General features: G+C 39.0%; 1 protein-coding gene across 6 annotated transcripts; it reads right to left on the bottom strand.

The window, feature by feature from the left end:
• Window positions 1–278: 278 nt before the first annotated feature.
• On the bottom strand, window positions 279–22,438 carry pecam1b (platelet and endothelial cell adhesion molecule 1b). Of its 6 annotated transcripts, XM_086296975.1 has the most exons (16): window positions 22,310–22,438; window positions 22,171–22,206; window positions 17,088–17,384; window positions 15,910–16,191; window positions 15,555–15,830; window positions 14,773–15,045; window positions 12,916–13,194; window positions 11,978–12,253; window positions 10,452–10,562; window positions 10,308–10,338; window positions 9,293–9,372; window positions 7,347–7,400; window positions 6,296–6,385; window positions 5,545–5,601; window positions 3,731–3,753; window positions 279–1,926 (listed from the first exon to the last, which is right to left on the bottom strand). In XM_086296975.1, the coding sequence occupies exons 1-16, from the start codon at window positions 22,350–22,352 to the stop codon at window positions 1,825–1,827; spliced, it is 2,310 nt and encodes a 769-aa protein (XP_086153101.1). In that variant the 5' UTR covers window positions 22,353–22,438; the 3' UTR covers window positions 279–1,824. The 6 variants fall into 6 exon arrangements, 5 of the variants coding, with proteins under 5 accessions (XP_086153101.1, XP_086153102.1, XP_086153100.1 ...); XM_086296974.1 differs by lacking the exon at window positions 279–1,926 and having other exon boundaries at window positions 1,939–3,753; XM_086296976.1 differs by lacking the exons at window positions 9,293–9,372; window positions 10,308–10,338.
• Between the last annotated feature and the right edge of the window lie 1,264 nt (window positions 22,439–23,702).

Here is a 23,702-nt window from a genome sequence, read left to right as displayed (position 1 = left end):
GTGTGTGTGTGTGTGTGTGTGTGTGTGTTCGCCCAGGGCACCAAAGGGGCTAGGACCATCTCTGCCCCCACAGATCGAACTACAGTCATGCTTCTGGTTTTCACTGTAACTCACTGCCACAAGGTGGAACCAAGTAACAAACTGTAAAGAAAAGAAAGACTCACCCCACTGGTGCAATGGCGAACTCTAGTGGAAATTACTTATTTGAGAAAACAATGATTAGAGCTGTTAGGCTTGATTTCATACAACACACTCAAACTGAGGCGATTGCACCACTTTGTGAATATTTTATTTGAATCATAATAAAAATGGGTATTTTTTTTACTCTAGTAGAGCTTCAGAGAATAAATGCCAAACACACTGAAGCTAAACATGTTGGGCCAGAACCCTTTAACTGGGCTTTTTCACATATTTGACACCCATTTGTTTGTATCATAATGTAAAGTCACAACTGTAGTAGCTGGCAGCAGGGGCTTTACTCATTTTGGCAAATGAGATAAACAATAAAAATACTGTACAGGAAGGTGGAGTCTGAATCCACAAGTGTACAAAGCTGTATAAAAGATCAATTAAACTTTTATTTAACACATGTTATTATTAATATTATATTAATATCATTCTTAAACATCATCGTTACATTCGGCGCCAGTGAAATGTTGATGCCCCTGAAGGTGACATTTATCCACCGTGTTCATACAACCATTTCCTCCCCTAACCTAACATTCACACACACTTCAGTCGATGTATCAGGGCAAACTAGGGGTCATGCCCGAGGATGCTCTGACATGCAAAAGAAACCAGAGATCAAACCACAGACAAGTTCATTAGCAGGCGACCCGCTCTACCTCCTGAACCACGGCTAAATGCCGAGATTTCAAGATAGGTAAGAAGGTCGGGATATTTATATAAAACATACCTTTAAAATAAAGAATATGGAGGATGCTGTTTTGAAAATCTATATTTTTTTGATGGTGGGAAATTACAAATCAACATGAAATTAAAAATGATTAAGTCAAAAAACAGGAAAAATTTAAAAGGATATATACATTGCTTTTAATGATTATGCATGCATGAATTTTTAAGAACTGAAACTGTACATGTAAGAGTAACATGTGTGGTGAGGGAGGAGCAGCTAGCAGGCCCAGTGGGAGTGTAGCATGGAAGTCCAGTCAGGCAGGTAGGACACCGGGCTTTTATTTGGCATTAACAGTAAGAAGTCGATAGTGGAAAGTTCTCCACGGCTCTAGACAATCCGGCCATACATGTCCCGGGGTCAGGTAGATGTCTGCACCCGCCCGTTACAAGGTCTTTCTGATATCAGGTGAGAAGAGAGCAGCATGCTCTTCTGCACTGGCTGCAGACAGTCCAGTGTAAGGGTCTCCCCTGCTACCACAATAGTGTAAAGACACCCCCTAGCGGTGCAGTGCCATAATGACAGTTGTTACACAGTGCCAAAACTGTAATGTGGGTTTGTTTGTTTTTTAATATGAACAACTTAAATCTTTGGTTTTAAATTCCACTTTCTCATTTTTGAAAATGAAAAAGTAAAATAAGAAAAAGGAGGGAACAACAAAAAAAGTAGCATCTGTACACATAACTGCGATGCATTTTTTTGAACATTTGTGTGTTTCTTTTTCGTTTAGAGTTAACCTCATTTTACCTGAACTCCCTTTACATCGCATTGGTATCTTTGTATGTGACAGAGAGACATATTTCTGATAACAAATGTCATACTCATGCATGCTCATTAAAAAACAAAAAAAAAAAAGCTCAACAAAAACAGCACAGCAGTACGAGAAGACTGGAGAGACAGCTGTGATCTTATTAGTCCACTGGCTCAGGGAGGTCCTGGTAGCTGTGGACCTGTGGATCGTACTGACTAATCTCAAATTGTTCACGGTTGAGCTCAGCGTATTCTACCGAACCCTGCAGACACACAAGCAAAGACAATAAAGATTCTGATTATTAAATACACAACACAAAGCAGTATTTGATCGTGGCTGCAAATAAGATATGATACTTTCAAATCTGATTTTATGTTTTATGCTTATGTGGATTTTATGCATCATAACAGATACCAAAAGCAAAAACTGCAAATTGTCTACCAAATATTCTGACCTGAGCAAACCAAATCTGCTATCCAGAACACACAACAATGAGAAATTAGCCACTTTTAGACAGTGATGTCACATCCTCAGTTTATTCTTCAAATTCCCCAGTTTAACCGCCTTGAGCACCATTTAAGGACAAATAGCGCGGCCATCAGTGGTATGTTTAGAGCTCAGTGGGAGACAGTATGTTGGCTGAGATGGGATTGAAGGTAATTTGACTGGACCGCAGCGCCTGATCTGACTGCCTGATAGGGAAGGAAGCCCCGGCCCAAATGCTTTTGTTCTCGTCTGGAAACTTTGACAGCCGTTTCCCTCTCTCTGGATTATCGGCCTGCAGAGGGTCACCGAGAGCAGAAGGATACATTACATGAGTTACTATATAAAACTGTGGTGACTATTTTACCCACTGGCAGAAAAATACAAGTGTGCAATAAAATGAAGATAAACTTATACTGCTTCTCATCTTGTGTCACTTCCAGAAGAAGATAAAAGCATGAATCATTCATTAATGCATAAAAATATACAGCACCAGTACTAATCATCACTCCACAGGTGCTTATGCATGATTCAACTGACGAGCTGTACCCGCCATTATCATGAACTCATACACTCAGTGTGCAATACTGAGGCTTTTAACACTTGAATGTAACAAGTGAAGTGAATACATTCAATGCATTTATAACTCATAATACCTCATCAAATTTAGATGCAATCTTAAGAAGATTACGGATGCATTAATCCGTGTGTGATACTGAGGAAGTGAAGAGGTTAAAACTCCAGCAGCACTTTTATAGAAGTATTTAATTGTTTGACTGAAGTGCTTCAGGGCCGTCATAAAAATAGAAAAGAACAAGTCATATACGTCCTCTGCCATATCTAAGGATGGGCTGGGCATCTACAGCAGTCATGTGGCTTCAGGCCATGGAAAGGGGTCCAATAGAAAACCTGGGTGGCACCATTTTGTTCCGTAAATCGTTGAAGTGCAACTGAAGCGTGCTGTTGAAGTTTTGCACCACTTGAAGTTGATAGGTCTGCTTCCAAAGGCTCCCAAAGGCCACCCAGACTCAGTGGCAGATCCATGTATGACATAGCAAATCTATTTAAAATGATTTTGCCTCGTGATGATTCTGGTGAAGGCGACAAGCTAAAACACCTCAGCTCATACACATGACAAGTCTCCAGACTTCATCATCTCATCTGTGCACCTTGGAAGCAGGTGCCAGAAACTTCTATGTTTTTATATTCCTGAGCGTATAAAGTACAGTAAACACAATGGATGTTTCTGGAAATGACGTGATGTACAAGACTGAAGGAACTCCTGTTATCAAATTAAACATGGACTCTGCTTTTGAAAACACTAAAAAAAACACGAGATTACTGTTACATGTCTTGTATTTGTCTTGCTATGATAACTGGGACATGCTCCAGCCTATCACAACCTTGATAAGGATAAGAGGAAGAGAATCAATGGATGGGTGGATGTCATGTATTTGTATACTTAATATAAGGGCGTATAAACAGGTCACAGGCAGTAATAAAAAGTGAAACATGTGCTCTCTTGCCAACAATCCCACCAAAGACGTCTGAAGACGAGTGTGACTGTGCAGATAATTACTCACATAGTCGGGGGGATCAGCAGCACCTGCAGGAAATAGTATCAGTGGTTAAATGTGCATTGGTTGGGTGTGTACACTGCTCAGTCACTGGCTGACCTCAGCGTCATTCATTAGTCATTTGGCAGTTATGTTGACCTGGGTGACCTTGCTGACTCATTCGTTCTTCCTCTGCAAAAGCCTTTGTTTCAGCCTATAAGTTCAGTCTCAGTCATCCAAATCGATATCTACCACATTCTCTCTTTTAAAGATTCTTCTCTCATCGTCTTTTATCAGTGCTGGACAGGAAACATTAGGACTCCGATGGACTTCTTGATAGAGACATGCAGCGTCTGGCTGCTGTTCTAATAACAGGAAGTCCCTGCCAGTAGTAACAGGATATGGTCATGGTTGTGTAGCTGGAAGGGGTAAGCTGTCTTTCTATGAGTAATGGAAGTTTTTAATCTTCAAATGATATTTGGTTAGATCTGAAGAGTCTCTAATAAAATCAGACTGCAGGTTTTAAAGCTGCATTATCTCATTATTTGTCACTCAGAAGCAGCACAACCAGATAATAAGCTTATATGATTAAACAATCAATAGGCTGATAACCAAAGCCTAATTATATAGACTCAGAACAACACTGGCTTTCATTGGGAGGTTTCCATACTACAGAGGACCAGAACTGCAGGTCTTTACAATACTGATATTTTTCGTTTTTAATTTGTATGTATGTTTAATGAATGTCTGGATTTATTTATCCCACAATTTCCACATATATTTATTCACATTTTTGTGTTTTTGTAACAATTTTTTGTATTTTCCCCAAATTTTGTGGAAAACCCTAACAACAAAAGCAAGCAGAACAAAGAAAGAGCAGACTGTCAACTGATATCGGCTGAAGAGTAAAATTATTGTTTGTGTCAGTAGAGTCTGAGAGCAACAATAAAACAGTGAACATATTATTCATAATACAGCACAGGCCTAATTTAAATGTTTAAAATTTTTTGATGGCTCCATTTTTTAAAGGCAACTAAAATATTGTAAATATCTCAAATTAATTAACTCTTACATTAATTATTATTTACGGTGGATATTCTGGCATATCATTCTTTAGTATGTGCTTATTATTCTTTATGTACCTATTATTTATTTGATGTTGGCAGTTTTAGCCCTCCATATCACAAACTCTTAAGGAAGACATCAGACTGCTGAGCAGCACCATTGTGAAACTAACTTTCTGAATAGTTTCTCACAGATTAAGTTAAGCAGTGTGAGAGAGGTTCATCTGTGGATGGTGAGATGGTGAAAATAAAAAATAAATAAATTGCTGTTCAAATTTTAGCCTACTGCCTGATAACATTTAGAGAAAAACACATATTAGTGGGATAAAATGCCTTTTCATTTTATTAAGAATACATCGACTGTCTCACAGCGAGAGTCCTTTCTAACAAAAAACTGAAGTGACAAAAACTCATTTTCCATGACAGATGGTTCTGCTGTTTTTCATCTGAGAATGAACAAATCCATCAAATTTGAATAAACATCTACTTAATTATAAATAATTATAGGGGCAAATTAAACATAATTTTTTTTTAATGAAATAGGTTTTTCCAGTTTTCCATATTCACTTTCAAAAGCAGCTTATCTGAGCTGGTTAGGAAACCAAAAGAATGAGCTGAAAGATGCTAAAACAGTTTCAAAAGCTGAAGCAAATTGAAAAGTTTGGTAAAAAAATAAAAATAAATCCCTTTGTAGTTATATAAACAAATCTAAAGTTAAAATGTAAAATCATAATTACAAAAATAAATAACGAGAGCTGCTTCAAAGATCAAACTCACCATTTGGAGAGTTTTGGAGCTCACTGTAAACTGTGTCTGTGCCTTTTCTCAGTGGAACTGTTAAAGTCAAAAGAAACACATTAGTCTGCCTGAGCATCAAAAGACAAACTTTAGCAGATACTGTCTCTGTGATCTATAAATAGGCAGGTTATGTCACACTCCAACTGCCATCTCAGGTCCGATGGGACCTTGAGCACAAGACCACGAGGAAGAAGAAGAAGCAGAAATCACTCTGGCGTTTAGTTAAACCCTTCCTGTTTATAAGGTCTGCAATGATTGTGGAAATCCCAGCAGTTATCTCTGCATTTACAGCAACCTGGAGATGTATTAATTATGGGTAATTAGACCCCTCCTAGTACGCGTTGGTTGCTCTTATCAACTATAAAGGAAGTGCATAAAGCGGTGAAAATGACTTTTTTCAGGAGGTTTGGGGAAACTGCGAAGAAAGGAACAAGGACAGACCAACAAAAGGTTTAAAAAACATTTTGTGTAAAGCTGCATATTATTATATATTAAGCCATTTATTTATTATTTACTTATTTTCTCTATTTGTTATTGTATTTATTTCACCCCTCTTTTCCCTCTTCATTCACATCGCACATAATAGCTTCCTAATATTCCTGACGACCGGCCTTGTTTCTATAAGTATTGTATGCCTAAGTCTGTGTCCTAATGTGTCTTCTCGCACAGTTGTTTCATTTTTTAAAATAAATACTGGATTATTTCCCTTCTGTGTTCGTGCACTGCTGACCTCTGGCAGGATCTGTTGACCGGGCGTGCACCACCTCCGTGTACTCCACGTTAGGCTCGTTGGACACCTCGCTGATCTCATCATCGCTTTCTGCACCAATAAAAAAATCTTTAACACACTGAACTCATATGATTGTTGGGTTTTTCTCTGTATCTATGAAGCGCCTTGAGGCGACTTTTGTTGTGATTTGGTGCTATATAAATAAAATTGAATTGAATTGAATTGAATTGAACTATTTCACTTTCATCTTGCAATGCTATAGCTATGAAGCCAGGCTGGAAAAAAGCTGTGGTATAAATCTGGAGGATGGCTACACAATTCCAGCTACTCCCAACTACACCAGGAAAACCTACTTTGTAAGGCTTAAATTCCTTTGAGAGGTACATTTTTAGTAGAAGGATCATCTGACCACGTGACCTTCTTCTTCTTTTTTTTCTAGAATAAATTCTGCACTTTAGAGCAGGGGTCTCGAACTCCAGGCCTCGAGGGCCGGTGTCCTGTAGGGTTTACATGTGTCCTTGATCCAAAACAGCTGATTCAAATGGCTAAATTACCTCCTCAACATGTCTTGAAGTTCTCCAGAGGCCTGGTAATGAACTAATTATTTGATCCAGGTGTGTTGACCCAGGGCACGATCTAAAACCTGCAGGACAGGCCTGGAGTTCGAGACCCCTGCTTTGGAGAAACCATGCAAAGTATAATGGTGTGGGTTTAAATTTGGATTTTTATTTTTTTAATTCGTGTTATTGTTTCAGGCCTCATAGCTTCAGAAGAATGTGGGATATCCACATAAAATGTTCAGGGCTGAAAAACAGATGTAAGCTCTGTTCAGAGCTGCAACCAAATCATTTTCACACCATGTGTCACAATCAGTCTTTTTTATAAACTTCATAATGGACAGCTGTCATAAAGTGAGACAAAAGGGGTAAAGTTATTTTAAAAAGAATAAGCTGTTTCTGAGGGGGTCAGGTGGGAACTTTCTCTCTAAATTTAACTCATTTTAAATGAAATCATGTCAGAGCATTAAACAGTGATGATGTTCGTATCTCACCTGTTTCAGGTTTCCGTTTACTCCACACGCTGACTTCAGCTCTGTCCACCTTCACTGTAAAGCAGACAGGCAGATTGATTGACTGCTTAATTGATTACAGGTTATTAGTCATCCGCCAAAATTAAAGTAACAAAAAATGTGCACCAGTAAGAATAAAAAAACATACCTTAATAGGTAACTAGTAGTAAACGCCTACATTACATAACCACAGGTGTGGTTCATTACTTTTTGATCTCCTTGTTGCTGTTGGGTGTGCGGCTGGTAGCCTCACACACAGAGTTACCAGCCTCCCCATCTAAGTCTTGTCAAGAATGAGAATAAATGCATTTCCCCAAATCTCCCTTCATGTTTTCACATGGTCAGAAGAGATAATGAGATAAACTTTTGGCGGCACACTCCCTCAGCTTGGCCCACTGGGGAGATTGAAACCGTAACAAAAGCAGCAGATTTTAGATTCTCATCTGGAGCACACAGAAATCTTTTACTGCTTCGTAAACAATAGGTTGTTAATTCAGCAGCGGCTGAAAAGCAAAAACAACTTCCCAGTTGGTAAACCAAAGCTTGTGTGATTAATTTCCTCCACCTACTGCACTCATTCAAACTTGCCTGGGCTGAAACAAAATAAGCTCCAACCCTCCTCACCAACACTGGTTTTTATCAGCAACGATCCCCGTGAGCGTGCTCTGCTCCAACATAGGAAGTCTCTTGCAGACTCCATTGTTTCAGTTTTTCAAGGAAGTCTCTGTTGCACACATTCTTTCTCAGATATTAATGTTGATTTTTTTTTTGCCTTGGGTATAGGATAACCAAACACTATGCATGTATGATAATAATAAATATTATTCTTGGACATTTTTACACAAATGTATCCTCAGATGAGCAGGAAAAAAAGAAGTATAACGAATAAAGGGCACCAACACACCTCTAAATTAAACCATTATATTTATTCTACAAGTCTCTCTTCCAGTCAGAAAAGGGATCAACCAAAAGTATATACACACGTTTCCTGTGAGTATAATAAAGCGTATTTACAAATCAGCCCGATTTTAAAAATGCATTTGAGACAAGTAGAGCAAAGTAGAGTTGTAGTCGTGCAACTGCAGACAGACACAGTGAGCAAAGAAACAAACAGCCAGACACGATAATGTTTGGTATAAATTCAGAGGCCATTTAGGTGGCAGGAGGAGGGGAGAGGGAGCAGTGAGTGTAGTTTTTTAGCCTCCTTTGTAGTGAGAAAATATCTGTCTATAATGTCCTAAAAAATTAGCATTATTAACAGGATTACTTTTGCTCGTATTCATCCTGAAATGTCTTTCTGTGAACTTCCTTTTCCTTCAGAGTAAGTAAACATTGCATCAATGTCCCTCCGCCCACTGCTGGGGCATCTCTACACTGTGGCTGGGATACTGTAGCTGCTCCTGTTGCTGATGTCAGCAGGTACCGACGCCACGCTATGTCGCGTCCCATTGGTCACTCTCCCCTCCTTGCCATCAAAGAAAGACACTGCGTCTGGAAGAAGATGATAACGGGCGCGCTGAGCAGTTTGCAACAAGTGTGACAATCAGTGCCCTGCCATGTGACTTCACTATCACCCAGCATGCACCTAAGGCTGTTTACTTCCTGCAGCAAAATCCTACATTTCCTGCCTCTGCTTAGACACAAACATTTCCAACTAAAATACTAAAAACAGTGACAGCAAAGACAGACAACACACTCAAACATGTGAACATGAACAGAAGGGCAACACAGACTGTACCACAAACAAAAGGTAACCAGGTCTCCTTTGCAGGAGCCATGCATGCATAGTAGAACATGGATCATTGGGGGGTGTGGGTTACATGCTGCAGGCTACGATTGTGCGAGTGAGGGGAAGGATTATTGGATGGTAGCATAATGACTAATGAGGCCAGTTAGTGACACACAGGAGAAAAGTAAAACCAATCTACCTGTGGCTGCATTATAAACGTCTGTGTCGTGGGTTAGATTCACTGTTAAAGGGTCATCTGATTTAGGGCTCGAAGGCTTTCTGAGAAATGGTGAAAATAAAGTTAGCTCAGGCAGCAGTGAATTCAAAAAGAAATCAAACAAATTCCACTAATCACCATAGCAACATACATAAAAACAAAACTATAGAGGTGGTTCTGCATGTTGTGGTCATTTGTTCTCTAGCTTACAGCCTGCTTCTTGCCTGCACACGTTTTCTTTATAAAAATCAACCATGCCTGAATAAGCAGATTTAATAAGAGTAATTGAAAAAAATTGACTTTTTGGAAAACTGGCTAAAACAAAAACCCAAAACAAAGCGCAGGATATGTGCTGTGATTGTTTAAGCTCGTAGTTTCATTCATTTTCTACCAGGGTTTATAGTATTGGTGTTTTTTAATTAACAGTTAGTGTATTTGTGATTTCTTTTAAACATAGACCAGAATAATAAAGCACGTGCTGTATTAGATGTTTGTATGATGGCTTATTACAGCCGATGTAGGTAGGGTACTATTCAGAGATAAGGATATTCTTGGACATTAAAGGCGATCTATTACACTCTTCCTCATTATCCTCATCAATATCATTATTGATGTTCATGTGAAACATAGCCAGATTTTCAAATAGTAAGGTCAGTCTCTGTCCAGGTAATTTTCAGATTCAATGCTGTGGGTGTGAGCACAGAAGCCACACCCACCTGCTGTTTAAATCTTCTATTTTCGAGGAGCAGCCAATCAGAAGACGGTTGAATTTAAGAAGGAGGAGTTGAAGAAGCTTGCTTCAGACAAACAAAAGATCTCCTTTAAACTTTGTAACACATGATCTTTTTGTTATTTTAACCACACTAATATGCACAACAACCAGTATAGTTCTTTAGAGACACCAAACACTACTACAGGACCCGAGCCATGAGCGAATAAAACTAACATCTGCAATATCTGTGACATTCAGAGGAAGCAAGTATTCATGATAACTCACACCGACAGTTCAGCAGCTGCTTCTCTTCTATCTACAATAAGAGAGGACAAGTGAGGGGAGCAGAGGGAAAAAGGCGAAGGACGGTTGGTTGTCATACATAGACAACAGAGGCCTGAGTTGCTGGAGGATTGTAAGTCTCTCTACCTCTCTTAGATTTGATGTTCAGCATGCTCGCCACCAAGAGCAGAACTAGCAGCAGCAGCAGCAGCAGACAGGCCACGACAATCAACCCTTTTTTCCACGGTGCCATGAATACTGTAGAGAGACACAGATGGGAGGTGAAGTCAGTAACACAAAAGAACATAAAAGGGAAAAAACAGCAGCTTATGAAGGAGAAGAAGGTGCTAAGATGGGGTTAAAGGTAGATGAATACAATGATCATTGTTTTTGTTTGTTTGTTTGGAAACCTTCCACGTTTAAACCGTTCCTCTTTCTAAGCATTACAGGAGATGGAAATGTGCGTTTGCAGGACAGTCAGTGTGTGCAGTCTGAAATATCCATCTGCAGATCTGGAGACATCTTTGTCAGCTTTTACTATCATCAAGTCAAAATTCAGAATACATGCCCCAAAATGTTTTTTATAATGTATTCAGTTACATTACTCAATGAGAGTAGCGTATTCTGAATACTTTGGATTACTTAATATATTATCAAGCTTTTTACATCTACATGAATGTACTATTGCTGTGTGATTTATTACTTTTACCAATACCAACTAGATCTTGAAATCTTAATATAGATGTGTAACAGTAGGTGGACATTAGGTAAGGCTGCACTTTTTGCAGTGATCCCGTGTAGAAAACTATTCCGCGCATATATAAATCAGGTCCGCGGCTCCGAACCACAGTAAAGGGACCTCTGGCTAATGCTTCATGTTCCATGTCGGGCTCGTAACCAAAAACTAGCTTTACTTTGTTGTCTGGGTCAACTTTGCTAGGGAGAGACAGAGAGAGGCGAAGAAAAGCTGCTCCAACAGAACTTATTGTTTCGGAGGAAAACACGAACACAGTGTACAGTTAAGTCTTGATAACTCACTTACAACTGGGCTGCACTGCCCATGAGACTACATTCTTTAGGGCTATGCCTGTAACACTCTGCCTATTGCCTTCATATTAAATAATTGTTTGAGCAATAATTTAAAAAAATATTTCATTACATCATTATACGGGCCGCAAGTAGAGGTGACATGGGCCCCGAGATTGGACTCAGGCACTCTGTTATTGCGTGTTTTGTTTCCACCGGCGTGGAATTACCAAAAATAGAGAGGAGACAGCCTAACATATGAAACAGGAAAAGACCGCCGTGTAATCCCTTTATTTCAACAAAGTAACTGTATTCTGAATACCACCTTTTAAATGGTAAATAAAGTTACTCATATTTTGTATTTTAAATATGTAACGCCGGTACATGTATTCCGTTACTCCCCAACACTGTCTGGGACAGAACATGTGCTAAACTAACTGGCTAAAGTCATAGTGAATCCATCCACCTTAGCTGCCTTTCTGTCCTACTGGCTACTTGTGGTATTGCAATGCAAAATAAATTTCCTGCAGGACTGAAGACTTGGTTAGACTGAAGAAAAGGTCGTGGTTTGGGGCTGTTTCTGACATTGAAATAAAATACTGTACGACCAATAAGAGCAGGGTGATGCCTGCTGAGCTCAGTCTCACCTTGTACATTTACGTTCTCACTTCTGACCTTGTTGGCGCCGTTGGAAGCCTCACAGTAGTACTCGTCACTGTCATTTTTGGAGACTGGTTTTATCTCCAAGTTTGAGTAGGTCTCTGTGGTGGTGTTGGTTTGCAACGGTACTACACTGCCGGTTCGGTACCACTTAAAGGTGACTGGCCCTGTGCCATTAACACTACATATGAAAGTGAGTTCTTCTCCCTCTGAGAGTTCTAGTGAAGAAGGGATGACGGCCAGAGTCATTTGGCTCAAAGGCACTGGGAGAACAAAACATGGAAGCAAAGAGGTGAGATTAGGCAGCATTGTAAAGTTTTACTTTGGCTTTAAAACAAGAACTTAAGCTTACAGTGTTTACAGTGGTTTTTGTGCAGATTAAACAGGAAGGACACCGTTTCTTGTTGTAAATGTAACTAAAAGTTTGAACAGGATGCAAGTTCAAACTGTGTGTGTACTGATTTGAAGAGATACACACTATCTCTTCAAATACACACACAATAGAGTTAGGGTTGGGTGGTCCTTTCATGTTATACCGCTTAATGCCAAAATGTGTTGCAGTGAGTAAATGCGGGCTTCAATTAACCAGACAAATCATTAACAATAAGTTCTTATTTACAATGTCACCCCGAGCAAAGCTTCTCGAGAAAATAGAGGTGGAATTAACGATAAACGTTCAAAGTTAAAAATCGAATGAATCCAAAAACATCTTAATGTGCCCACTTTTAAAACACTGCCACCTGGTGGTCAAAGTGATATTTTACAGAGGACAAAATTCCCTTTAAAGACAGAGCCAGGCTAGCTCTTTCTGTTGGTTTCCACCCTTTATCCCAAATGTTCTACATATATTCTCATCTCTCATCTTTTATTTAAAAAAAAATGTAAAGAAACGAACAAAAAAAATCAGTTAGGCTTAAATATTTACCGATGACATTCACGCTGAGGTGTTGACTGGAGCCAGTTTTGTTGGAATGGAGACTATTCTTCGCCTCACACCTGTACTGTCTTTCACCAGGCTCATTGATGACATCCATAAAGACAGCTTGTCGATTTTGCTCTCGGATGACTTTTGTGCCCACTTGGACGTTATCCTTAAACAGGGTGTAGTTTATCGGCAGGCTGCCATTCGACTGACACAAGATGGTGAAGCTCTTTTTCAGGATCACCTTGTCCTCAATTGAAATCTTTAGAGCAGAGACATGAACTACAGAGGAGAAACAGAGCACAGACTTTATGAACTGAAAAAGTAAAACAAAAGTTGCTGCTGAAGGCTTAAATAGTGGCTATTTGTGTCATAGTGTAGAAACATAAATTATTCACAATTTAATGAAAGTCTCCTTGCTGATTAAAAGGTGATTTTTAATTTTGTGAACCTGAATGGTTGTTTGTGTTTTTGTGTTAGCCCTTTGTTGGACTAGCAGCCTGTTTGATAACTGGGCCCAACTCCAGCTATCAAACTGGATACGACGATGTTGTAATAATACTAAGAAAGGAAGAATTTTTTTTATCAGCTTTTATTAAGAGCTATGACTGCAATAAAACAATATTTTTAAATGACTGTTTTCGGTTCATTTTCATGTCTCAGAATGGGTTTGCCGATTTACACACTGGTAGTTTTTATTGCTTAAAATCTAAATTGAATTTTAGTTACTGTCAGTGTGGTTAAATTTGTAAAAACAGCAAAATAAGGAGATTTTGATGCATCCGGTTATTCACAGTGAAATAAATACAAAATCGTGAGCCAGCCGCCTCCACTAACTGCCATGGTTAGCTGAAGACAAACAGCTGGATTACAATCAATCACAGTAAACTCTGATTCATTTTTGATTTTTTTTTTTTTAAAATGATACACAGCAAACGTTTCCTGACAATTTCTACATTTCAGATTTCTCAGATTTTTTTCCCCCTGAAGTATATTTTATATTTTATTTTCAAGTCAGGTTTTATAGCCAAGATTCTTGGTTCTAGTTTCCAGTGTTACCATTATTATTATTCCATTATTATCCTTTGGCATTATTGCCTTGATGGAGTAATGTGAAAACAGAGAAAACAGTTCTCCTGGGTGATGGTGGCGAGTCACAGGTTTGCCAGCTTGGAGAACGCAGCTCATGTCCTGTTCGGGAGTTTTATGTTGAGAACTTACTTAGGTTCAGGCATTAGGTTTAACAAAAGGCTTGGTTTAGTACCTCACACATTGAAAAACAAGGCTTTCTCTGTGCATTTAAATGGTCCTTAACATTGTCCTTAAGTGATGATTTAGGAGTAACTGATCTGTCTAAACTACGAGTGTCAGGCAGCGATTTGACAAAAGTATCTGATGCCATGGGAATAAGCGTAGTCTATTAAATTGGCGATGCACTTTATTATTTTTATTTGTTCATTTATTTAAGCAGCTAGTAGCTTTTGTTTTGTTTTTTTACTGAAATTTGATTTCTCTTAATTCAGGTGATAACTGATAACTGTAATACAAGAGCTGGGCCAGCACCAATGTAGAAGGAGTCCTATCATGACTTGTATGTAAAATGGACTTGACTGCACTGACATAACAATTTAGTCTGATGAACCATTAGACCACATTTACCAGGACTCACACATTGTCTCTGCACACATCACGCAAAGCTACTTGAAGACGAGGGACAACCTGCTATACTGCCTGTGCCACATGGACACATCAGTGCATTTAGAGATGAAGCTATTTATTGACACATTTATGCACTGAAGGACCAGAAGGGCATCAGTGTGCACTATACCCTGGACCCAAACAGAGATAAAGAAAACTCACCTTTAGGACGAATCATCAGGGTTTTGCTATCTTTCTTGATGCCTTTGGCTTCAGCTGAGCAGGTGTAGTTGAAATCATTCTGCAGGGCCTTCACATTAAATACTCCAGGTTTACCAGAGCTTGGTAAGTTTTTAGATGGATAAAGAGTGTACTCCAAATCCTCCCTGTTGATTCTTTGAGAGGCAAAACGATCACTGTTGCAGGTCAATGTCATAATTTGCCCTTGAAAGACTTCAGTGGGAGACATGGTGAGACTGGGCACTGAGAAGAGCTCTGTGGATAGGTTTACAAAACACACCAAGTCAGCGTCTAGATGGATACATTTTTGCAAACATTAATGCAGTAACACAAAAAATGCTTAAACTATTTTAAAAGACCATTAGTGTGCTAAAGTGCATATTATTATTACTGAAATAGCAAATGGCTACAAAGTTGCATTAATTGCACAGCCAAAGCACTAACATTAGGGCTTCATTAGGGGGTGGGGATAGCTCAGTAGGTAAGGTGGTGGCCCCATGATCGGATGGTGGGGGGTTTGAAACTCTACCCTGAGGTACCCCTGAGTAAGGTACTGCAGGGAGCAGTGTGTAGGGACGGTAATACAAGCACACTCAGTGAATGAATGAATTACTCATTCACTGAGTGAATGGGTTAAATGCAGATCAATAAAGTATACTTTATTATTCAAAATATTGAGTCCATGAACCAGTGGTCCTACAGCCATCCAAAAAATAAGCTTCAGATAACTGTTTACAGAGGTCATCTTTCCTGTGTCCACTTACCAACCACTGAAATCTTCTTCTCAGAGTATTTCTCCACATTTCTCACTACCACTCTGCAGTCAAATGTAAGCGCTTCAGAGGCCTTTGGTACTGCAACCATGTTGTGGTTTATTGTAGAGTTGCCAGTCCTGAGAAGCTTGGTGCCCTGGCTCAGGAATAGCTTGTAACCTTCAGAGCTGGAGTGAACATTTTTTGCACTACACGAGATGTTGAGGTGGTCTCCTTCATAGATTGTGGAGTCAGGGAAAATCTTCAGTTCTGGTGTAATAGAAAGCTCTGTGGAGACAAAATAAATGAAGCACTGAGGTGAGACCAGTGCTTTCAAAAAGCAGCACAGTTTCAAAATGCTACTGACCTTTGACTGAAACAGTGACGTTGTTGCTTTTTGTTGAAGGGAAGGTGTCCTCTGCTGTGCGGATCTTGTAGGAGCAGTGAATTTTGTGGATGTCAGCACCGCTTAACCTGAAAGTGGTCTTTGCTTGGTTGGAGACTCCTTCCACCCTGCTTATCTGTTCATCATTATCGAAGAAGAAGAAGATGAAGGACCCTATTTCACCCGGAGCTATACAGGTGGCTTGTACCTCCTCCCCTTCATTAACAACGTTCGTATTAAGATGGAGAACTGGCTGCGAGAGTCCTGGAAACATAAACAGACAGATCTCCCACATGTACTTGGTATTGCATTCAAACACATCCACAGTGTCACACGAAGGTTAAAAAGATTTTTGATCATAATCTGATCTTGTTTTGTGCTTTTCTCTCTCTGCTCTCCTTTCTTCTCTTTTCCAGCCAATCGCAGCAGATGGCTGCCCGTCCCTGGCTGCGATTCTGCTGGAGATCTCTACCTGTTAAGAGAATTCTTCCACCTCAGTCTGGCCAATTTTGAGGATTTCTTCTCCAAGATTTTGGGTGCTTTCCCTTGGTGGGTGTACTGATTAGGTAACTTCTCCGGTGTCAAATTTGAGGTTAGTCTCTTTATGGAGATACTTTTGCTGTATTGTGACCAATAATATAACAGAGATGTCAGAACTGGACAGAATTACCCCAGCAGTGATGTCACTAACAATGTCATAACTTGTGCTTTTGGACTGTTCTGCACCTGACAATTATTGTAAGCTGTTGTGCAGGACTGCTGGTACGGTCCACCAGATGGAAAGGCACGAGTGGGTCAGTTTTTAAAGCTTTAAGTACCAGCATAAATGGACATCACATTTCTTGTAAACAATGACCAATAGGTCCCCAATAACTGCGGCTTCAGGCTTCTGCTCTCCACACTAAAAGCACATATATATAATTTAAGATGATGTCAGGGCTGTTGGCGCATAGTTCTGAGCTTGATGTGAACTTCCCACAGCTGACCAGTGTGTAGGGAGAATATTGCAAGCATGTCAGTCATGTGTCATAAAACAGAAAAAAAATGCAAAATGTGTAAAAACTAATTTTTCTTTCATAAATTCATAAGTACATCCTCATGAATTCAAAAACTCTATCATAATCTGATAATACTGCAGCTTTGCATGAAAACAAACCCACCTTGTACGTTGAGTCTTTGCGCTTTGCTCAACTTGGTGTCGCCTTGGATGTCTAGCTTGCACTGATACAAGCCTGTGCTGAAGACTCTGGCATTGTGCAGCTGGTACACGAAGTCCTCAGAGGAGCCAATGGTCTTGGTGTACACTATCTTGTCATTCTTCAATATGGTGTACTCACGAATCAGCCCCTTGCCAGTACTCGTGCTCACTGTGGCATGGCATCTCAGAGTCACATTGGTCCCCGCAGTCACATCGTTCCTGGGCTCAATGATTAGCTCGACACTTTGAATTTTGAATTCTATGAAATGAGATTTAACAAAATCAGTTAGAACTCATTTATCCGACCATATATCCTCAGCCTAAAACTTTTAACCTCAAACCATTTTTATATTAATTTTACTCCTTTGAGAGTTCAGCCATGTTGAAGTGTACAGTGCAGTCCACTCTTCTTATTTTCTGTCACATATATATTGTGATGTAAGCTCATATTATACACCAGAGTTCCAGATAATGAGCTTAGAGTATGAGCCAAAACTCAGGCTTCAGACAGTTTGTTCTACTATAAATAACTCTGAATTGAATTGACTTTAATTTAATTTGAAAGTAAATTCTACATATTACTTTATGAAGAACCTTATGTTACAGTTCACTACTATTTAGTTTTACAATATTTATGTTTTTCCTCAATGTATCTATCCCGAGCACATCATAGTATAGATATGCTTGGTGGATTTCTTGCTTTGCGTTACACAGTTATATGCTGTTATGTTTGTTTTGACTCAGGAGTGAGAGATTGTTAGTGTTTAGAACTCCCCGTGAAAACAAAACGTTTGATTATGTATTTGTTTTTTAGAAAAGGAGCAATTTTTTCTAAAAGGAGCTGAAATTTACAGGAGCTGTTAAGGAGAAATATTAAGCTTTAACCAAAGATACTCAGCTTGCTTTGCCATTTTTGCAAAAATGAGAGAAGTACAGCTAATAAACAGCAATTATGATCATATAGAAGAAACAGTAAAAGGTCCAGAATTTATCGTTCTTTGAAAATATTTTGAAAATCCTGAATTAGCATTGATATGAACAATATCAACTCAGGATTCCTCCTTATATAACAGATAAATTAACATTGACTTTGGGGGAATAATGACAGGTCTGTGTTAGTAACATGTCACATTTTAATCACAACACAACTGACTAATGATGAAGAAAATGGTTGGCTGTCTCTTATGAGGAAAAACAATCCTCTCCCCAGGGCTTCTGTGCAGTAGGTGCTTGATTTCTCACAAATGGGTTCATATTAAACTGAAACAATTCAGGTGGAGGGTGAAGCTCCAGAAACATTTGTAGCACATGTATTTCAGCTAATGGCCTTCATCAGGGTTACGATTATACTTAGGTGTCCCTGAAGGCACCATGGCAACACTTGGCTGAGGTAGCCAGAACATTTAGTCCACTTGTTCCAGGGAAGAAAAAGGAAATGAGTCTATTTGTCTTCTTGGTTGATTTAATCTATCATGATTCACAAGTTCACCGTTCATCACTGCGTCCTTTACTTTCATGCCACAGCCTAAGAACCGAGCAGTGACAGGTTGGGGGCTCGTCCGGGATGAGCTGCAAAAAAATCAAACTCTGCTTCTGGTTTCATTTGCTTTAAATTTTACAAACAAGAATGACAAACCTTTAAGCCTCTTTGTCCAGCTTCTGAGTCACAGTTCAATCACTTCCTATTTAAAATGGCACTCCCTGGAGGTCATTTTGCTGATATATTTTCAACAACTACAACAAAAACATCTTTAACAGCTGTCACAGTATCGAGTTTCGTGCTCAGGAAGCTGATGTTTTTCTGTGGAATGCCATCATACTGGTAGCTATGTCCTGGCTGGATGTGAGACTCATACAAGAGACAATGCAAAATACAAACAATTCATATTGTATGAGTGTAAAATTCTTGGGTGAAAAAACAAAGGTAGGTGACTCCTCCTCCCCCATTTTTTACTCACAAAACTGATAAGAATCACTTTGTAAACACTACAGGATCATACGTGTGCATTTTTGTATTTGCTCCTTTATTTCTGTCCTTGTGAAACACTCATTTTCTTTGTTTTGTTTAGTTTTGTGTGTGTAATCAGTTTTCTTTTAGTGATGCTTTTTAATTCTCAGCCCCTTTTTTCTGGTTTAATTACATCTGCCATCGTTTACACAGCAGCATGGGAAAGCTTTGATAATCACCGGAGTTAGTCCCAAAGCCATGACTCAGTTATGTTTCACAGGTAAAAACTAATGAGTCATTCTCAGGACACAGGTGTTCATGTTCGCAAATCTTTAGGGACAACACTTTGCATCCTAGTCTCATCTGCAACCAGAGAGGAAAAGACTTTTAAATTAACAACTGTGGTTTTTTTTCTGCAGGTAATGAGAAACAAAAAGCATCTGCACAGGTATGTTGAAGTCTCCCCACTAGATCACCATATGGTCAAGTATTAGAGACAACAGGCTGCTGCTGTGACTCAGAGTGTGTTGTTTAGAGGAAGTAAACAAACCCTGAGAAGGCAGGAAAAGCACTTTGTTAGACAAACAGCTACTCGGGGGACCTTTCACCATTTCAGGGTGTGATGAATCTGGAGCATGCCCAGCATCATTCAACAGGACTGGCAGAGCTGGTGATGAGAAAAAAGCATGCATGCAGGGCAGAGATCTGCTGCTGGTGCTCCATACAGATAGTGAGTCACAATACTGACATGTTGAGTTGGATATAACATCCTGCAGTACTAATTTTTCTTATATTTTACTACATAGAAAATAAAGAAATACTGTATGTTTTAATCCACAAAATATCTAAAAATTTTAATTCAGTTTTATTTAAATAGTCTGGTTTAAAACAACAGTTTTCGCTTCTATGATGTCGTACCTGTTCAAACAGTGGGAAGGAAGAACCTAAAATGAAGATATAACACATTTTGGGGTCAGCTTCAAAGAAAGGCAGGTGGGAGATCTGAGATCAAATGTGACATAATTGGATCCAAACTATAATGTGATATTTAAAACACCGGTATCATTTCCTAAATGTTGCCAATGGAAACAAAGGCAACAACATTTTAAGCAAAGTTTTAAAGATAAAGGACTTTTAATGAAAGGTTATTTGACCTTAAAGAGGAGGAATCAGGTCCAGCTGAGGATAAGAGGCGATATTTAGAATATAAATATAATTTAAATATAATATTATATTTAGAATCCCCATATATCGTATATGTTGTCAATACAAATAATCTCTCTGTATAGCATTATTATCACTTTGACCTAAAGATCAGTCTATTGCCTTTAAAAGAGAGGTCAGAGGTCAAATGTGACATGATATTTTAAATCTGTATATGGTACTTTCTACATGTTGACAATACATACCACACTTTTAAGAATCACAGTTTCTAAGTTATATGGCTTTTGGGCACAGGACAACATGAGTAAAAGGATAAAAGAATAATTGAGTAATCAAAGTATTTAAATATGAGTACTGAAAAATATTAGAAGAGGAGAGCAAAAAAAATGAACCCTTTAGCTGATTTATTTTGTATAAAACATAAAAACATAATGTGCCGTATGGCAAGCAGTACATTTGAAAATGGACTGAATGGCTTTGTGAATATTGAGGCGAAATTATCATTGCAGAAACAATAAAAGACATAAAATCCAAAATGATGTAAAAACAGTTTTTCTCCCTTTGTGTGTAGGAAAACAGATACACACAGCCAGAAGCTCCTAAATGAGCTTTTTTCACTGGAAAGTGCAAAATACTATGTACATGTAAATCTGGAGATGAAAAGACTGAGATGTATTTAAAAAAACTGCACATTATAAGATGTATTTATTATTGTGTTTATTGTGTATTATGTATTTATTAGTACTGTATGTATTTATTTCCTACAATGTGTCTCGCCTGTACACCCAGCTGTGTGTGAAATTTGCTAAAAATGTACTTTAAATAAAAAAAAAAACCTTTTATGTCTTTATCTATCTATTCATTTAAGAGTGTAGTGTGTCTTGGCTATTGTCTTGTTAAATTATTTACCTCTCCTGATCTTTAACCTCCTAGGACCTGGCGTCCACATATGTGGACATCACATTTTGGGTTCTCCAGACCAAATTACTAAATTTTGCTCTACGCGGGCCTGATATCCACTCACGAGGACATTATGCTGCCTCTGTTTCATCAAAATTTTAAACGAATATCCTCATACGTGACTCTCATTTTTCTTAGGAACAAAAATCAGGTAAAAAAAAAAAAAAAAATCTGGTGATTCTTTGTTTTTACATTCATTGGGTCCCAATGTGACCAAATATCAAAGAGAAATTAAAAATGCATGTGGTGGAAGAGTTCGGGTCTTAGGAGGTTAAAACACTTTCATCAGACACAATCTGGAAAGAAGCGAATAAAACTGGTTATTTGTGTGTTTCTACTCGTACTGAGGACTTTAACACTATAAGACACTTGAATCTACACACTCTAGGTGGTTCTTATCGACCACACGAACACTCACATCAATGGATTCATCAGGCGCGATTTGAGGTTCAGCTTTTTTGCCCAGAACATTTCCACAAACACACCTAAGAAATGACCCAAAATGCCCAACAACTGCAAAAGCTACACCTGATTCAGAAAAATACATCAAACACATCCACAAAGCCACTTAAACCTGGGTTTTACTTCCAGTTTGGACCTGCTGATAACACACGCCTTGTGTCAGACGTGAATCTGCACAGCTGCACAGCTGATCCAAAGTGACTCATGCCTTCCATCACAAACCAACTTCAGAGTACAGGGAGGTGTGTGACAACGCTCGCCAACATGTTCCCAACGCTTTGTGTCGCAACTTTTCCACCATGGCAGAGACCAGAAATCTCTGATAACAACTCAGACTGTTTCCACAGTCTTAGTGGAAGATAGATGATTGACGCCAACCCAGTAAATGGAAAGTCAACAATAAGCTCAATGAAAACAGGTTCTTTCTGAGAGCCTGTTCAGCTCTTGTGTTTCCTGCAAATCAAGTCTAAGCATGGATTTAAATCTCTCATTTAGCTTAAATGGTACTCACCTTGCTGTGTGTTCACCACGGTTGCTGAGTATAGGTCTTGGAAGAAATAAAGAATTTAAACCACAAAGTTAGAGACAATCATCAACTGTATCCTCAAATAAAAAAGTTTCTATATAAAATTAAAAGTGAGTATTCTCACAGATGGACAGGAGGGTGAGGATGAGCCGTTGTGGGAGGCCCATGCTGTCTTAGGAACGCTGCTGGCTGTCCTGGAGGTTAACAAGCTTGTGACAAAGCTGGCTGCTGGTGTGGTCGTGTGGCTGGTCAGGATCTGGGAGGCGGGAGCGGGACATAAACGTGGTGCTTTAGCTCAGCCGCTCATTGGTAAGGCAGTGACGACGGTTATCACACCAAGCAGTCATCGGCTTGGCTTAATTTGACAGGAAGTGAGTGTTGTTTCCTCAGGATGTTCAAACCGCCCCGGCCTTTGCTGTTGTGGAATGTTCTCCTATGGCCTCCTCTGTGTCTCTGTGTGTGAAATAGTAGCCACAATAATGCTGAATAGCATGGGGTGCAGAAGTGAGGCCTTTGACCTCTGACCTGGCCATGCAGGTAGGGAGAAGAAGACGAGCACAACATTCTTTGCATAGAGAAGCCGTTTCCTGATGGGAAGATGCTTGGCTCAGCTGCTGAAAACAGTTTTCCCTGACATAAATCTGAGCACAGCTCTTACAGGACACATGGAGATGGAAATATTCCCACTACTTTGTTTGGTCTGTGATGTGGTAAAATAATTCCAGAGCAAAATCAACCACAAAGTATTCAATTCTAAATGAACAGATTATAATTGAAGTAAAAGACCTAAAAATATACCTGTGTTTAATTTTAGTTTACTATTAGCTTATTTAAAATTACATAAAACTGTAAAGTGCTTTCCAAAGTTGGAAATCATATGGACAATTAGCTATAAAGGTGAATTAAGTTCTCAGGTAAATAAAACGCTATAAAAACAATAGTAAGGTCAAACTGAACCATGGGAGCGTTTAATATTTAGAGAAAAAAAACTGGCAAATTAATATTGAAGAAATTATCCAAAATTAAAATACGTTTTCAAGAATTAAAAACTTCCGAAAAACATTGTTTCTTCTTCTGTTAAGGAACCACATCAGCCTCGTCCCTGGACAGACCCCACCCGTAAACAAAGACTAAATGATTCCAGAGGCATTCGAGTGACGTCTGGAGGGACTTGACACAAAAACGTCTGAACGGGTCCAGCTCACTCACGTGTCTCTTCTGAGCCAACATCAGGAGGATTTCCTCAGTGAGTCTTGATTTGATGAGGTCACCCACTGTAGTGAGGTCGGTCCAGACTTGCAAAGTGAAGGATTTGTCTTCATTTTCAGGGTTAAAAAATTATTACTATAATGAATTAAAGTTATAGACAACACAGTGATGATAAAACATACTATAAAGAACAAAAAGAAAATGCAGCTGTGAAATAACCACAGGCCTCAAACCTACTTATCTGCAGTAACCTACCACATGCTTTTACTGCAGCAGTTCTCTGGTTAGTTGAAATGGGAACGGTCAGA

Source organism: Aulonocara sp. 'chitande type north' Nkhata Bay, linkage group LG6, assembly GCF_057382095.1.
Source record: "Aulonocara sp. 'chitande type north' Nkhata Bay isolate Kocher_YH1m ecotype deep benthic linkage group LG6, A_spYH_male_GT1.1, whole genome shotgun sequence".
NCBI lineage: Eukaryota > Metazoa > Chordata > Actinopteri > Cichliformes > Cichlidae > Aulonocara > Aulonocara sp. 'chitande type north' Nkhata Bay.
This window is presented reverse-complemented; position numbering and strand designations above follow the sequence as displayed.

Bases quoted from the DNA above. Each gene is read 5' to 3' on its own strand.
- pecam1b (XM_086296974.1), bottom strand. From the start codon at position 22,352: ATGGGCCTCCCACAACGGCTCATCCTCACCCTCCTGTCCATCT. The intron at 16,192-17,087 runs GTGGGTTTGTTT...TTATGTTTCCAG, and splicing joins GCAAAGACTCAACGTACAAG to GACTCTCGCAGCCAGTTCTC. The intron at 6,386-7,346 runs GTGAGATACGAA...TTATTGGTGCAG, and splicing joins TAAACGGAAACCTGAAACAG to AAAGCGATGATGAGATCAGC.